This window comes from Scyliorhinus canicula, chromosome 5 (assembly GCF_902713615.1).
Source record: "Scyliorhinus canicula chromosome 5, sScyCan1.1, whole genome shotgun sequence".
Taxonomy (NCBI): domain Eukaryota; kingdom Metazoa; phylum Chordata; class Chondrichthyes; order Carcharhiniformes; family Scyliorhinidae; genus Scyliorhinus; species Scyliorhinus canicula.
In genome coordinates this window covers 161535719-161552674 of record NC_052150.1, presented here as the reverse complement: position 1 = coordinate 161552674, position 16956 = coordinate 161535719, and the positions used below count along the sequence as shown (strand labels likewise).

General features: G+C 44.0%; 1 protein-coding gene across 7 annotated transcripts in view; it reads right to left on the bottom strand.

Moving 5' to 3' along the window:
- dus3l (dihydrouridine synthase 3-like (S. cerevisiae)) overlaps nt 1-16956 on the bottom strand; it is a 60672-nt gene that overhangs the window by 559 nt on the left and 43157 nt on the right. For 6 of the 7 annotated variants that reach the window (XM_038797934.1, XM_038797938.1, XM_038797935.1 and 3 more), the window contains exons 11-13: nt 11531-11609; nt 525-713; nt 287-415 (exon numbers count right to left, since the gene is read on the bottom strand). In XM_038797934.1, the coding sequence (XP_038653862.1) occupies nt 287-415; nt 525-713; nt 11531-11609 (397 nt within the window). Of the gene's footprint in view, nt 1-286; nt 426-524; nt 714-11530; nt 11610-16956 lie in introns of all 7 variants that reach the window. The other variant, XR_005460752.1, reaches the window with a different exon arrangement.

Below are 16956 nucleotides of genomic sequence, written 5' to 3'. Positions count from 1 at the left end.
AACACAAAAAAACCAAACATCTTCTAGAAAATGATAATCCTGCAAGAGCGAAATGAGAAAAATTACAGTGCCACATTTGTTTTAGATGGCAGGCTACTTTCGAGATAACTAGTTTTAAAAAATAAATTACTGGGAGCTAAGCAATATATAACATATCTCATTTGTTTTAAGCATTTATACTTCAATCACAACCTAAAATTATCCAGGCAAGGACTTTACATATCAAAAAGTCATAGAAGAGGGTAACTGATTAAATCTTTAACATTTAAAGAGCATGCAAGCTTACCTTATTTTGACCCAATCTGACACATTTTGGCTAGCCATTAGAGTTTCCAGGTAATCTCTACCTAAATAATAAGGAGGCCTTTCATTGATTCTCTGAGGTAAACGTTCTAGAAGACCTACTGGAATATACCTTGAACAAACAGCAAATCAAGAAGAAAATTGTGGGTATATTTATTAATGCCCAACATACGACAATTGAAGGTAATATTTCAACATTAGTCTGCAGACTTTTCTTTTACCTGCATAAGAATGACAGCCACTCGAGGAGAAACTTTCTACTCTTCTCCACTCCCTGTGTATCAGATCCCCAGTGCTCTAACCCATAATTCCTGAAATCCTGTAGAATTTCAAATCTCTCTTGCGAGGAAATATCCCAGTGTCGTTGCTCTTTGATTTCGGTGAATATCCAAGGTTTAATCAGTGCCCCTCTGTAATTCAACAAATTCAGACATTGAAATTTTATAACACTTGTATCTTTTGCATCCATTAGAAAGTCACTAATGCAGAAGGAAAGAAAACTCATGATCAGCAGATTTTTAAAATCTCCATTCTATCACTTATGCAGGCCACCTATGGTCTAATGCAAGTTAGAAAAAAATAAGTTCACAATCTGTCAAAACTGATGTTCAGCCTAAAATCAACTTTGTTTTTATAATCTATGTTAGATAATGTTAGACTATGTTACACCTGTCCGGGGTGTAAAAGTGGCATATTGTTCAAAGTTTGACATTTGTTTTCATTCACCAAATTAAAATTCAGCCCAAAATATTACATTTGGGGTTGAATTTTGACAAAAGGTTGGAAATGTTAGTTACAAAAATAGTAAACTTTTGAACAAGTGAATAATAAGATTTTCAGCCAATTATACTAAACCTCAAGAGCCTTCAATAATATTTTTAGTGCTAAGGAATAGTGAACTGGATATAAATCCAGTTTCACAGTACCTGCAATTGTCTACAATTATGTGACATTTCACTGGAATGTATTCTGTGCTCAGAATTGAAATCAATAAATTGAAAGAAATTAATATATTTTTCATTTAAAACGCACAATTTTTTATTCATTAATGGCTGCAGAAAAAGTTCATACATTGGTTATGTCCTTCAAAATTACCTAGAGGTCCCAGTGGATTGAAAGATAGCAAATGTAACAGTGCTATCCATGAATCCTATTTTGTACGGAATGATATCAGGAAAATAGTGGGAAAGGATCTTGGCTCAGAAGATCAGGAAGAAAAATTGGTATGACTGGAGATTAACAGCAGCAGGGGACAGAAATCACTGGTGATAATAGTTTATAGGACTACCCAGTTGTACTGATACCACAGGACAGGGCATTAAGCAAGAAATAATTGGATTTTCTAATAACGACAATGTAATAATTTAATCTTCATACAGATTGGACCAGTTGGCAAAGGTGGTCTGAAAGATGGGTCTGTAGAATGCTTTTGTTACAGTTGCCCTGAACAATATATTGTGGGACCAACTAGGGATAAAGTTATTTTAGATGTAGTGTTGTGCAATGAGGCAGGATTAGTAAGTAATCTCGTCGTAAAAGATCTGCTGGGAAACAGTTGAATGAAGTCCAAAAGGCATACTCTAATCCCAAACAAGAGTCTGGATGTTAAATTCAATTACATAGGTGTGAGGGGAGATTTGCCGACAGTTGACTGGTAAAACAGACTAACGGCACAGTGATAAATAGCAGTGGGAAACATTTAACAAAGAGATTCAAAATATTCAACAAAAATACATTCGATTAACAAAAACTCAACATGAAAGATTAATCCATGATATACTAGGATACTACTCTGGGTAATATTAAATTAAAAGAAGAGGCTTATAATTTGGCAAAAGTTTATCATAAACTTAAGGATTGGGAGTATTTTAGAAATCAAAGCAGGACTAAAAAGTTGACAAAAAAGGTTTTAAATAAGTAAACCAGCCAGAAATATTTTTTAAATTGAAAGAATATTTACAGCTATACAATACAGTAATCCCTTAGGGACAGAGACAGGAGAAATTATCACTGAGAATGAGGAAATGGCAGAGACATTGAACAAATACTTTGTGTCTGTTTTCGTAGTAGAAGATGCAATTTGCATTACAGAAATAGAGGGTAATCAAGGATTAAAAACTGAGGGACTTGAGTAATTAATATTAGCAGAGAAAACATACTGGATAAACTTGAGGCATAAAATCTGACAATTCTAAAACTTAGTTGCAAAGATAGTGGATCCATTGGTTAGGACTTCCCGAAATTACCTGGATTGGTAGTTAGAAAACGTAACACTTCTTTGTTGAAGAAAAGAGGAAGAGAGAAACAAGGAATTATAGCCCAGTTAGCCGAACATCAGTTACCTAGGAAATGCTGGTATTGATTATTAAGGATCTCTTAATGCACAATTCTTATTCTTTCATGGGCTGGGTGTCCGCATTTGTTGCCCATCCCTAACTGCCCTTAGGAAATCACAGTATGCTCAGGTAAAGTCAACATGGTTTTCAGAAAGAAAAATCGTGTTGAGTGTTTTAAGGATGCAACTAGTAGGGTAGATAAAGGGAACCAGTAGATGTAGTGGACAGGATTCTCCATCCCGCCAGCTCCGTTTTCCGGCGCACCCTCACTGACAGCAGTATTCTCCGTTCGCAGAGCCAACCAATGGGGTTTCCCATTGTGGGCCAGCCCATGCAGTCAGGAAACGCCTGGGTATGGGTGCATTGCCGGCGGGAGATGGTGAATCCCGTAGAGTATATTTAGAGTCCAATAGTATTTGATAAGGTGCCATACAAAAGGTGACAAGTTAAGGGCATCGCGAGAATGGATAGAGGGTTGGCTGATGGGCAGGAAGCAAAGAGTGGGGAAAACGAGCATTTTCAAGTTGGCAGGCTGCAACTACTGGAGATCTGCAAGAACCAGGGTTGGTTCCTCAGCTATTGGCTGGTTTAGCACAGTGGGCTAAACAGCTGGCTTGTAATGCAGAACAGGACCAGCAGCGCGGGTTCAATTCCCGTACCGGCCCCCCTGAACAGGCGCCGGAATGTGGCGATTAGGGGCTTTTCACAGTAACTTCATTGAAGCCTACTTGTGACAATAAGCAATTATTATTTACAATCCATATTGCTTAGGCGAGGAACGGGAGAATAATGTATCCAAGAGGCATAGGTTTACGGTGCGGGGGCATAGGTTTAAGGCCCGTGGGGCAAAGTTTAGAGGAGATGTGCGAGGCAGGTTTTTTTTACACAGAGGATGGTGAGTGCCTGGAACGCCTTGCCAAGGAAGGTTGTGGAAGCAGATACATTAACGCCATTCAAAGGGCATCTTGACAAACACGTGGATAGGATGGGTATAGAGAGATACAGCACAAGGAAGTGCTGAGAGTTTTGGCAAAGGTTGGTATCATGACCGGTACAGGCTTGGAGGGCCGAAGAGCCTGTTCCTGTGCTGTATTGTTCTTTGTTGATGAAACAAAGCTAGGTGGCAATGTAAACCATAAGCACACGTGGATAGGATGGGTATAGAGAGATACAGCACAAGGAAGTGCTGAGAGTTTTGGCAAAGGTTGGTATCATGACCGGTACAGGCTTGGAGGGCCGAAGAGCCTGTACCTGTGCTGTATTGTTCTTTGTTGATGAAACAAAGCTAGGTGGCAATGTAAACCATAAGAAGTACCCAAAAAGGCTGCAAAAAAGAGGACGGCAGGCCACATTACCTTGCAACGGTGGAAAATGGAACATAGCAAGGCAAAATGAGGTTATTTACTTTGATAGTAAGAATAAACAAGTCAATCAAAAAGAGATTAGTCATGCAAGAGCAAGACGCTCAAAAAGTGGCTCCCGGCTATGTCCTTATTTTTGATCCCTTTTACCATTTTTTATTTGGGGGGGGGGGGGGGGGGGGGGGGGGGTTTACTGACCAAACGCCTGTTGTGGGCCTAGAGAATTGTTCCTCGACGATGTCATGTTGAAAGCATCGACAAAGAAGCCCAACACGAAGAAAGCTCAGGAGGGCAGACCTTTGAAAATGAAGGAGGGAAGATAGCCACCGCACCCATTACTTTAAACACATTGACTGCCGTGATGGTGCAGGAGCTGGAGAGGTTTGGCAAACAATGGATAGGCAGTTTGAGCGGCAGGGCAAGGAGATAAAATAATTCTTTAAAGTCACTTTCGAGGAAGCTCTTGGGCCAATTCGGGAGCAGTTGGTGAAGACTTTTGAGTGTGGTCAAAGCGCTGGGTGAGACATTGCAAGGTGTGGAGGGGGTCCTGTCGCAGTACGAGGATCGGCTTGCCTCGTTGGAGGCCGAGTTTCTGATGGAGACAGATAACATCAAAGGCCTGAGGCTAAAGGTGGAGGATCTGGAGTACAGGTCAAGGCAATCAAACCTCAGGTTGGTAGGGCTGCCGGAGGGATTGGAGGGCTCAAAGCCGACCCAGTACTTGGCGGAGATGTTGTCAGCTTTGGTGGGCAGGGGGGAGATGTTTCTCCCCCTCCCTCCGGAATTGGACAAGAGCTCGCCGGGTGATCCAGCAGAAACCAAGGCCGAATGAGCCACCATGGGCAGTGATCATCCGCTTTCATAATTACCAACGGAAGAAGTGTGCCTTGTGTGGTGATATGCATCACTGTAAATACACAAGGGGTTCATGTAAATACACAAAGACTAGCTAGACACTAGAGGGAGCACCAGAGACAGGACACACAGACATTCAACCAATAGGTCAGTAAGATAGGACACGACCAATGGGCATTCACGATACACACAGAGGTGACACTACCACAGGGGGGCATTACACCAACCCATATAAAAGGACACAGCACACATGATCTTCCTCTTTCCAGTGGAGACACTCAAGTGTGTACACAGGGTTGATTCAACACATCATACCCACCACCTGGACTGTAACAGACTGGTTCGTCAGTCTGAGTAACTATAGCAGGATTAACGGGAGAGTCGAATCCAAGTAGGAGAATTGTTAACAGTTCAATAAACGTGTTAAAGCTATCTCCAAGTCTGAACCTTCCTTTGTCAGATTGCACATCAAGGAAGCAGCTTATGCTATGTCAAGAGTATAACAAAACACCTTGAGGGCAGCACGGTGGCCTAGTGGTTAGCACAACCGCCTCACGGCGCTGAGGTCCCAGGTTCGATCCCGGCTCTGGGTCACTGTCCGTGTGGAGTTTGCACATTCTCCCCGTGTCTGCGTGGGTTTCGCCCCCACAACCCAAAAATGTGCAGAGTAGGTGGATTGGCCACGCTAAATTGCCCCTTAATAGAAAAAATAATTGGGTAATCTAAATTTATAAAAAAAAAACAAAAAAAACACCTTGGACTGGGCGAATATCGACTGGGACGGACACAGGGTGCTGATAGATCAGGACATTGGGACTGAGTTGGTGAAGAGGCGTGCAGCATTTGACAGATGAAGGCTGTTTTTTTACACTAAGGTTTGGGGTGGCATACCTGGCACGGTTGCAGGTCACCATGGACTCGGAAGATCATTTTCTCGACATGTCAGAGCAGGCAGAGGTCTTTATCGGGGGAAGAGGCAGGCATGGTGGGGAGTATGGGATAGAAAGGCTGGGGTGGATGTTTGTTTTGAGGGGATATTGGAGGGGGTTCCTGGCTGGTGGCTACTTTGCTAGAGCTGAGAAGGGAGGCTAGCAAACGAGAGTGAAGTTGAAGGGGGTGGCCGGGGGAAGAAAAGAGGCTGCAGTCTGTTGGTGTGGGTTACAATGGGCCTAGCTTTTTATTTGCGTGATGGGAGAATGATGGGGGGGGGGGGGGGGGGGGGGGGGGGGGGGAGAAAGAGAGAGCAGAAAGGAAAGAGTGCTAACGGTGTGCTAAATTTTTCTCCTTTGTCCCTCCTTCGGGATGGGGGTGGGGGCCATCTTAGGTGGACCTAGGATCCATGAATTTGAATACAAAGGTAGCAATGTTAAATCACGGTGCTAATAGGGGATTTGCAGGGTTATCCCCAACGAGGGTGATCACTTGGAATTTTGGGGGCTTGGAAGTGCCGGTGAAGAGAACAAGGTTTTTTCTTCCCCAATTGAAAGGTTTGGGGACTGATGTGATGTTCCTGCAGGAGACTCTCCTGCGGGTGTGGGACCAGATCAGGTTGTGCAAGGCTGGGATAAGCCTTTTGGAGTTGTTGGTGTTTCCTCAGGTGGAGGAGGAGTTGAGTGAGAAATTGGGGGCACCATTGGGGTTGGAGGAGGTGCACACGGCTCGAGGAAGATGCAGGCTGGGAAGGTGCTGGGGCCAGATGGGTTCCTGGTAGAATTTTATGAGAAGTTTGTAGGTCAGTTGGTCCCATTGGTGTTGGGGATGTTTAATGATTCATTGGCACGAGGTTCCCTTCCAAAGACGTTGAGGCAGGTGTCAATTTCCCTCCTCCGAAAGGAAGATAAGGACCCCTACAGAGTGGGGGGTCATACCGGACGATTTCTCTGCTTAATGTGGATGCAAAACGCCTAGTTACAGTTTTGGAATTCAGACTGAAGCCTCGTCTCTCGGAGGTTGTTGGGGGGGAATCAAAATAGCTTTGTGAAGGGCAGGAAGCTGTCATCTAACACAAGGCGGTTACTCAATGTAGTCCTTGTTCCAATGGTGGGGCCAGAGCCAAAGATGATTGTGGCTTTGGACACAGAAAACACCTTCAACAGGCCTGAATGGGATACCTGTTTACGGTTCTGGAAAAGTTTGGGTTTGGTGTCATGGGTGTGGCTGTTACATGAAACACCGTCTACTAGTGTGCAAACTAGCACGGCGGGTTTGGGGTCCGTTAGGTTGTACAGACGGGGCAAGGCAGAGTTCTCCCATGTCTCCGTTGGTGACGGAACCATTGGCAATTGCCCGGAGGTCTAGGACAAGTGGAGAGAGAGAGTGCGTGTGGGGGAGGGGGGGGGGGGAGAGAAAGAGTGAGAGAGAGAGAGAGAGAGAGAGAGAGAGAGAGAGAGAAAGAGAGAGAGTAGAGCATCGGGTATCTTTGTAGGCCAATGATCTCTTGCTGTATGCAAGGGAACTGGGGGCAGGGTGGGTAATATGGAGATATTGAAGAGGTTCGGCTCATTTTCGGGATACAAGTTGAGAAATGGGAAGAGTTAGTATTTTGTAGGTGGCCCACTGAGAGGGGGGGGCGGGGGTTGACCGGCCTGAGAGGAGGGGGCTGCCTTTTTGTTGTGCTGCGACTAGGATTCTGAACTTCACTAGTTTGGTAAGTAGGGTGCAGGCAGATTTGCAAAGATGGCACAGCATTCCACTGTCTTTGGCAGGCCACGTGCAAGTGATTAAGATGAATATACTGCTAAGATTAGTGTTTTTGTTTCAGACCTTCCGTCTTCCTGCCTAAAGTGTTTTTCTGGGAGCTGGAGCGGCTTATAATGGGGTTTATTTGGGCGGGGCAAACTCCTCAGAGGGAGTGGCAGGCACGGGGGTTTTGGGGGGGGGGTGAAACTGCGGAACCTGGTGTTTCACTATTGGGCGGCCAATGCAGAGGTGGTGCTGGGTTGGTTCAGGGACTGCGCATGGTTGACGTTGGAGTCAGGTAAGGGGTCACGCTGGAGGCAAATTCGTCGAATCAGGTTTCCACATTAAAGATATGGCAACAGATCTGCCAGCATTTCAAATTTGGGGGTAGTGTCAAGATGGTCCCCTATTTGTGGGAATTTGTTCCAAATGCGGAAACAGGATGCCACATTAGGGGGGTGGTAAGGTAAAGGGCTGGAGGGGGCAAGGGACTTATTTTTGATGGGCTGTTTGCTGGCTGGGCGGAGCTGAAAGAGTAATCAGGCCTGGGGGAGGGGGGTGGAGTGGATATGTTTAGGTGTGTGACTGGGTCCAGTGAGCTTTCTCGACATTCCCAGTGGCGCTGACATCCACTTTGCTGGAAAGGATTCTCTCCTGTGCAGGGTTGGAGAGCAGTATGACCGGGATCGATGATTAGATCATGGGGGAAGAGCGGGTTTCGGTGGAGGAGGAGAAGACTAGGTGGGAGGAGGAGCTGGCTCCCATTTTAGAGGGACTATACTCATTGGAGTTTAGAAGAATGAGAGGTGATCTCATTGAAACATGCAAGATCTTCAGATCTCGACAGGGTTGACACAGAGATTATTTCCCTAGGCTGGGGATCGAGCATTCTCCCAGTTTTGAGTTGCACAGCTTAGTTTTCCACTTAGCATTGTGGAAGCATTGTGGAGCTGTGAAGCATTTATGCTAACCACCATGCTACCATGCTGCCCCAATCTGACCACGAGGGAGAGTAGCTCTGGGAATGCTCAGGAGCTTGTACAGGGCTCCACCCATGGCTCCTCCCCCTTGTGCTGCTGTATAAATACCCTTGTCCAGAGTCAGCCTGCAGTTCACCGAGAGTTCATCAACGGGTAACAGGCTGGCTCTGTAGTAAGTAGATTAAAGCCTATATTCATATCGGAAAACATGTGTCTGGTGAATTGATGGTTCCATCACTAGCCATCTAACTACTGTGGCTACAAGCACAGGTCAGAGGTTAGGAATTCTATGGGGAGTAACTCACCTCCTCAATCTCCAAAGCCTGTCCACCATCTACAAGGCGGTCATCAGGAGTGTGATGGAATATTCTCCACTTGCCTGGACATGTGCAGCTCCAATAACACTTAGGAAGCTCAATACCATTCAGAACAAGGCAGCCTGCTTGATTGGCACCCCATCCATAAACATTCACTCCCTCGACCACCAATGCAGTGACAGCAGTGTGTACCATCTACACCATACATTAGTTTCTTTCAACAGCACCTTCCAAACCACAACCTCTAACACCCAGAAGGACAAGGGCCACAGAAACATAGGAACGCCACCATCTGAAGGTTCCCCTTTCTCACCATCTTGACTTGGAAATATATTGACCAGTTCATCTGTTTTTACTCATGTCAATTGAGACACAAAATATTTGCCAGGGCATTAGGAAGAACTTCCTTGCCCTTCTTCAAAAGTATCATGCAAATCATACGCTAACCTGAGGGGAAGAATCGTCGGATTAAGCATCTCCTCCGAAAGTCAATACCTCAAGCAGTGCAGCACTCCCTCAATAACTTTCTGGAGTTTCAGCCTAGAATTTGCATTCAACTCGAGTGGGACTTGATGCATAACCCTCTGACTCAGAGGTTACTATCTGAACCACAGGTGTGGGTTGGGGGGGGGGGGGGGGGGGGGGGCAGGCGCGGTAGCATAGTGGTTCGCACTGCTGCTACACAGCGCCAGGGTCCCAGGTTTGATTTCTGGCTTGGGTCGCTGTCTGTGCATAGTCTGCACGTTCTTCCCGTGTCAATGTGGATTTTCTCCGTGTGCTCCAGTTTCCTCCCACAAGTCCCGATAGACATGTTGGTTAGGTGCTTTGGACATTCTGAATTCTCCCTCAGTGTACCTGAACAGGTGCCGTAGTGTGGCCACAAGGGAATTTTCACAGTAACTTCATTGCAGTGTTAATATAAGCCTTCATTGCAGTGTTAATATAAGCCTATCTCTAACAATAATAAAGATCATTATTGTAGGAATAGAGAAACAGAATATGCGGAGTATCCCCGGCTATGGAATCTAGAACTTGGGGTCAGTCTCAGGAGAAGGGATTATCTATTCAGGACCGAGATGATGAGACAATTCTTCACTAAGAGTGTTGCGAATTTTAAAAATTCTACGGATGTTCAGTCATTCGGTGATATCAAGGCTTAGATTGCTACATTTTTTATGCTCAAAATTAATCAAATGATAAGAGGGATGGCCATAAAAGTGAGCAAAATTTGGCCCAAGACTTTCTTTAATTTAAAAAGCAAAAGACTATAAATGCTGCAAATCTGAAATTAAAACAGAAAATGTTGCAAGTATTCAGCAGTTCAGGCAGCATTTGTGGAGAGAAACAGAATTAACATTTCAGCTCACATTTCTGATGAAAGGCCATCAACACTAAATGTTAGCTCTGTTTCTCTTTACAAATGCTGCCTGCACTGTTGAGTATTTCCAGCATTATCTGTTTTTATTTTTGCTGTATGGTGGAACAGCCTTGAGAGGCAGTATCCGGCTCAGCTCCATTATGTTTCTAAATGTCACTTCTTCCTGCCTTTTTCTCGCCTTTAAAAAAAATTTAATATTTGTATGTGCAATTAAAAAGCCATGCATTGTACAACTGGAAGAGCAGAAATCAATTCCATCGGAGCAGAAATCAATTCCATCGGAGACCTTGGAGGAAACTTTTCAACAATGAGTTCCAGCAGGTCACTGTAGCCATCATAACAGCAACTATACAAACCAGGAACAATAACTGCATAACTAATATGAAGTTTACAACAACAAAAAAGTTGCCAACACAATAATTAGATTAAAACGAACATTAGCAGGGGCTCATGCTCTCATTTGCCACGCTTGGGAGTTCATGTAGAAGGAGGCCACACTCATCGAAATCTTGGCAAAATACAATCCTGTCCAATCATCTATGAGACACAAAAGAAATCTCAGCTAATGCCCAGGTTCTGGCATCAGATCTTGGTCATCCAAAACTGCCATTGTAGAGGGAGACGGGGCACTTTATTTGGGGATGATTTTAATAGGGAAGAAGCCCCAATTTCCGAGTTGCATTACAGTCTTAAAATAATTTAAACAAGACTTCCCAACTCTTCCTTACAGCTCCTAATATGGTTAATCATCTTGGATACCAGGGCAGCATGGTGGCACAGTGGTTAGCACTGCTGCCTCATGGCGGCGAGGTCCCAGGTTCGATCCTGGCTCTGGGTCACTGTCCGTGTGGAGTTTGCACATTCTCCCGGTGTTTGCGTGTGTTTTGCCCCCACAACCCAAAGATGTGCAGGTTAGGTGGATTGGCCATGCTAAATTGCCCCTTAATTGGAAAAAATTAATTTGGTACTCTAAATTTTTTATTTTTTTTAAAAATCATCTTGGATACCCTCCTACTCAATTTATTTGATATTTTTCTGATAACGTCAGCAACTAATTTCTATGTCAGAGTGAGATGTTTGAAAGCTTTGAACTTTATTCCTAACCTGTAAATAAACCAAATCATGGCACAGAAACGTATAAAAAAAAGCGTATGAATTGCAAGCACATAAATAGATAAGCATAGCTTCTGTAACACCTACACACAATGAAATTAATGTAATGGTGCTTTTAGAAGAGTGAGGAAAATAACATGCTTCTGAACTTTAGTTAAAATTCTAATGCAGAAGAGTGACACATTGTGCTTCTGCATAGATTACACACCTTGCAATCATAACTCCAGAAACTCTAGTCTCCGCCTTAGCTCTGTTGGCATCTTCGAATGACAGTATATCGCCATTTCCTGTGAAAGATTAAGACTTTGAGTACATACCGGCACAACAGATCTATAAACAAGTAACACAAACTTTTTTATTAGTTGTACTGGCAAACACAGTCGCAATTGTTACAACAGATTGCAAGCCTATTAGAACCATTACTGCTCCGTAAAGAACTTAATTTTGCAACTAGAAATCTTTCAACACTGACATAAAATTACTTTTTCTCCCACCATGCCGTTAAAGCCCCCATACTCTTGATGCCATTGTACCATCTTAAAACAGAATACATACACACACAGATATATCAATGAATCAGTATTTTGTTCAGAAGATTTGGAGGAGACAACTGCCTATCGGAGGACTGAAAACTTCCCACATCAGAGACAGTACTAAATTATACAGTTTTAGATGTGAAGAGGTGGACACATTGATCTGCGCAAGTGTTATTGAGAAACTAAATTGAATCTATCCATTGAAAGAGAAATAAAACACGTTGTACATTGCCAGTCACCATAGTTCAAGTTCATTAATTGTGTTGGGAGAACATCACAAGGATTAGATTTGGATTGTTTGGAGGCATTTCTGAAGGTACTCAGGGCTTCCTTACACAACTTATAGAACATAGAACATAGAACACTACAGCGCAGTACGGGCCCTTCGGCCCTCGATGTTGCGCCGACCTGTGAAACCATCTGAAGCCTATCTGACCTACACTATTCCATTTTCATCCATATGTCTATCCAGTGACCACTTAAATACCCTTAAAGTTGGCGAATCTACTACTATTGCAGGCAGGGCGTTCCACACCCCTACTACTCTCTGAGTAAAGAAACTGCCTCTGACATCTGTCCTATATCTCTCACCCCTCAATTTAAAGCTATGTCCCCTCGTGTTGGTCATCACCATCCGAGGAAAAAGACTCTCACTGTCCACCCTATCTAACCCTCTGACTATCTTATATGTCTCTATTAAGTCACCTCTCAGCCTTCTCCTCTCTAACGAAAACAACCTCAATTCCCTGAGCCTTTCCTCGTAAGACCTTCCCTCCATACCAGGCAACATCCTAGTAAATCTCCTCTGAACCCTTTCCAAAGCTTCCACATCCTTCCTATAATGTGGTGACCAGAACTGCACGCAGTACTCCAGGTGTGGCCGCACCAGAGTTATGTACAGCTGCAGCATGACCTTGTGGTTCCGAAACTCAATCCCCCTGCTTATAAAGGCTAGCACACCATATGCCTTCTTAACAGCCCTATTAACCTGGGTGGCAACTTTCAGGGATTTATGTACCTGGATGCCGAGATCTCTCTGTTCATCTACACTACCAAGAATCTTGCCATTAGCCCAGTACTCTGCATTCCTGTTACTCCTTCCAAAGTGAACCACCTCACACTTTTCCGCATTAAACTCCATCTGCCACCTCTCAGCCCAGTTCTGCAGCTTATCTATGTCCCTCTGTATCCTATAACATCCTTCAGCACTATCCACAACTCCACCGACCTTCGTGTCATCTGCAAATTTACTAACCCATCCTTCTACACCCTCTTCCAGGTCATTTATAAAAATTACAAACAGCAGTGGCCCCAAAACAGATCCTTGCGGTACACCACTAGTAACTGAACTCCAGGATGAACATTTGCCATCAACCACCACCCTCTGTCTTCTTTCAGCTAGCCAATTACTGATCCAAACCGCTAAATCACCTTCAATTCCATACTTCCTTATTTTCTGCAATAGCCTACCGTGGGGAACCTTATCAAACGCCTTACTGAAATCCATATACACCACATCAACAGCTTTACCCTGATCCACCTGTTTGGTCACCTTCTCAAAAAACTCAATAAGGTTTGTGAGACATGACCTACCCTTCACAAAACCGTGTTGAGTATCGCTAATCAACTTGTTCTTTTCAAGATGATTATAAACCCTATCTCTTATAACCTTTTCCAACATTTTACCCACAACCGAAGTAAGGCTCACAGGTCTATAATTACCAGGGTTGTCTCTACTCCCCTTCTTGAACAAGGGGACAACATTTGCTATCCTCCAGTCTTCCGGCACTATTCCTGTCGACAAAGACGACATAAAGATCAAGGACAAAGGCTCAGCAATCTCCTCCCTGGCTTCCCAGAGAATCCTAGGATAAATCCCATCTGGCCCAGGGGACTTGTCTATTTTGACATTTTCTAAAATTGCTAACACCTCCTCCTTTTGAACCTCAATTCCATCTAGCCTGGTCGACTGAACCTGAGTGTTCTCCTCGACAACATTGTCTTTCTCCAGTGTAAACACTGACGAAAAATATCCATTTAATGCTTCCCCTATCTCCTCTGATTCCACACACAACTTTCCACTACTATCCTTGATTGGCCCTAATCTTACTCGAGTCATTCTTTTGTTCCTGATATACCTATAGAAAGCCTTAGGGTTTTCCTTGATCCTATCCGCCAACGACTTTTCGTGTCCTCTCCTCGCTCTTCTTAACTCTCCCTTTAGGTCCTTCCTGGCTAACTTGTAACTCTCAAGTGCCCTAACTGAGCCTTCATGTCTCATCCTAACATAAGCCTTCTTCTTCCTCTTGACAAGTGCTTCAATTTCCTTAGTATACCACGGCTCCCTTGCTCGACAACTTCCTCCCTGCCTGACAGGTACATACTTATCAAGGACACGCAGTAGCTGTTCCTTGAAAAAGCTCCACATTTCGATTGTACCCATCCCCTGCAGTTTCCTTCCCCATCCTATACCTCCTAAATCTTGCCGAATAGCATCATAATTGCCTTTCCCCCAGCTATAATTCTTGCCTTGTGGTATATACCTATCCCTGCCCATTGCTAAAGTAAACATAACCGAGTTGTGATCACTATCACCAAAGTGCTCACCTACATCTAAATCTAACACCTGGCCGGGTTCATTACCCAGTACCAAATCCAATGTGGCCTCGCCCCTTGTTGGCCTGTCTACATACTGTGTCAGAAAACCCTCCTGCACACACTGCACAAAAACTGACCCATCTATAGTACTCGAACTATAGTATTTCCAGTCAATATTTGGAAAGTTAAAGTCCCCCATAACAACTACCCTGTTACTCTCGCTCCTGTCAAGAATCATCTTTGCAATCCTTTCCTCTACATCTCTGGGACTATTCGGAGGTCTATAGACAACTCCCAGCAGGGTGACCTCTCCTCTACTGTTCCTAACCTCGGCCCATACTGCCTCAGTAAACGAGTCCTCAAGCGTCCTTTCTACCGCCGTAATACTTTCCTTGATTAACAATGCCACACCCCCCCCTCTTTTACCATCTTCTCTGTTCTTACAGAAACATCTAAATCCTGGAACCTGCAACAACCATTCCTGTCCCTGCTCTACCCATGTCTCCGAAATCGCCACAACATCGAGATTCCAGGTACCAACCCAATTATATTGTGCTTTTGGCAAACGCAGAAGAGCTATAGAAATATTAGCTTAAAACAATCAACTAACATGTAGAAATTGACAGGGGATGCATCAAAGCATAACACAGCTTTGCAGATCTCACATAAGAACATAAGAACTAGGAGCAGGAGTAGGCCATATGGCCCCTCGAGCCTGCTCCGCCATTTAATGAGATCATGGCTGATCTTTTGTGGACTCATCTCCACTTTCCGGCCTGAACATCGTAACCCTTAATCCCTTTATTCTTCAAAAAACTATCTATCTTTATCTTAAAAACATTGAATGAAGGAGCCTCAACTGCCTCACTGGGCAATGAATTCCATAGATTCACAACCCTTTGGGTGAAGAAGCTCCTCCTAAACTCAGTCCTAAATCTACTTCCCATTATTTTGAGGCTATGCCCCTAGTTTTGCTTTCACGCGCCAGTGGAAACAACCTGCCCGCATCTATCCTATCTATTCCCTTTATAATTTTGTATGTTTCTATATGATCCCCCCTCATCCTTCTAAATTCCAACGAGTACAGTCCCAGTCTACTCAACCTCTCATCGTAATCCAAACCCTTCAGCTCTGGGATTAACCTGGTGAATCTCCTCTGCACTGCCTCATTAATACCTTATACAATTGCAGCATAACCTCCCTAGTCTTAAACTCCATCACTCTAGCAATGAAGGACAAAATTGCATTTGCCTCCTTAATCACCTGTTGCACCTGTAAACCAACTTTTTGCGATTCATGCACGAGCACACCCAGGTCTCTCTGCACGGCAGCATATTTTAATATTTTATCATTTAAATAATAATCCCGTTTGCTGTTATTCCTACCAAAATGGATAACCTCACATTTGTCAACATTGTATTCCATCTGCCAGACCCTAGCCCATTCACTTAACCTATCCAAATCCCTCTGCAGACTTCCAGTATCCTCTGCACTTTTCGCTTTACCACTCATCTCAGTGTCGTCTGCAAACTTGGACACATTGCCCTTGGTCCCCAACTCCAAATCATCTATGTAAATTGTGAACAATTGTGGGCCCAACACTGATCCCTGAGGGACACCACTAGCTACTGATTGCCAACCATAGAAACACCCATTGATCCCCACTCTTTGCTTTCTATTAATTAACCAATCCTCTATCTATGCTACTACTTTACCCTTAATGTTATGCATCTTTATCTTATGCAGCTACCTTTTGTGTGGCACCTTGTCAAAGGCTTTCTGGAAATCCAGATATATCACATCCATCGGCTCCCCATTATCTGCTGCACTGGTAATGTCCTCAAAAAGTTCCACTAAATTAGTTAGGCACGACCTGCCCTTTACGAACCCATGCTGCGTCTGCCCAATGGGACAATTTATATCCAGATGCCTCGCTATTTCTTCCTCGATGATAGATTCCAGCATCTTCCCTACTACCGAAGTTAAGCTCACTGGCCTATAATTACCCGCTCTCTGCCTACCTCCTTTTTTAAACAGTGGTGTCACGTTTGCTCATTTCCAGTCCGCCGGGACCACCCCAGAGTCTAGTGAATTTTGGTAAATTATCACTAGTGCATTTGCAATTTCCCTAGCCATCTCTTTTAGCACTCTGGGATGCATTCCATCAGGGCCAGGAGACTTGTCTACCTTTAGCCCCATTAGCTTGCCCATCACCACCTCCTTAGTGATAACAATCCTCTCAAGGTCCTTACCTGCCATAGCCTCATTTCTATCAGTCGCTGGCATGTTATTTGTGTCTTCCAGTGTGAAGACCGACCCAAAAAACCTGTTCAGTTCCTCAGCCATTTCCTCATTTCCCATTATTAAAACTCCCTTCTCATCCTCTAAAGGACTAATATTTACCTTAGCCACTCTTTTTTGTTTTATATATTTGTAGAAACTTTTACTATCTGTTTTTATATTCTGAGCAAGTTTACTCTCATAATCTCATAATCGGGCA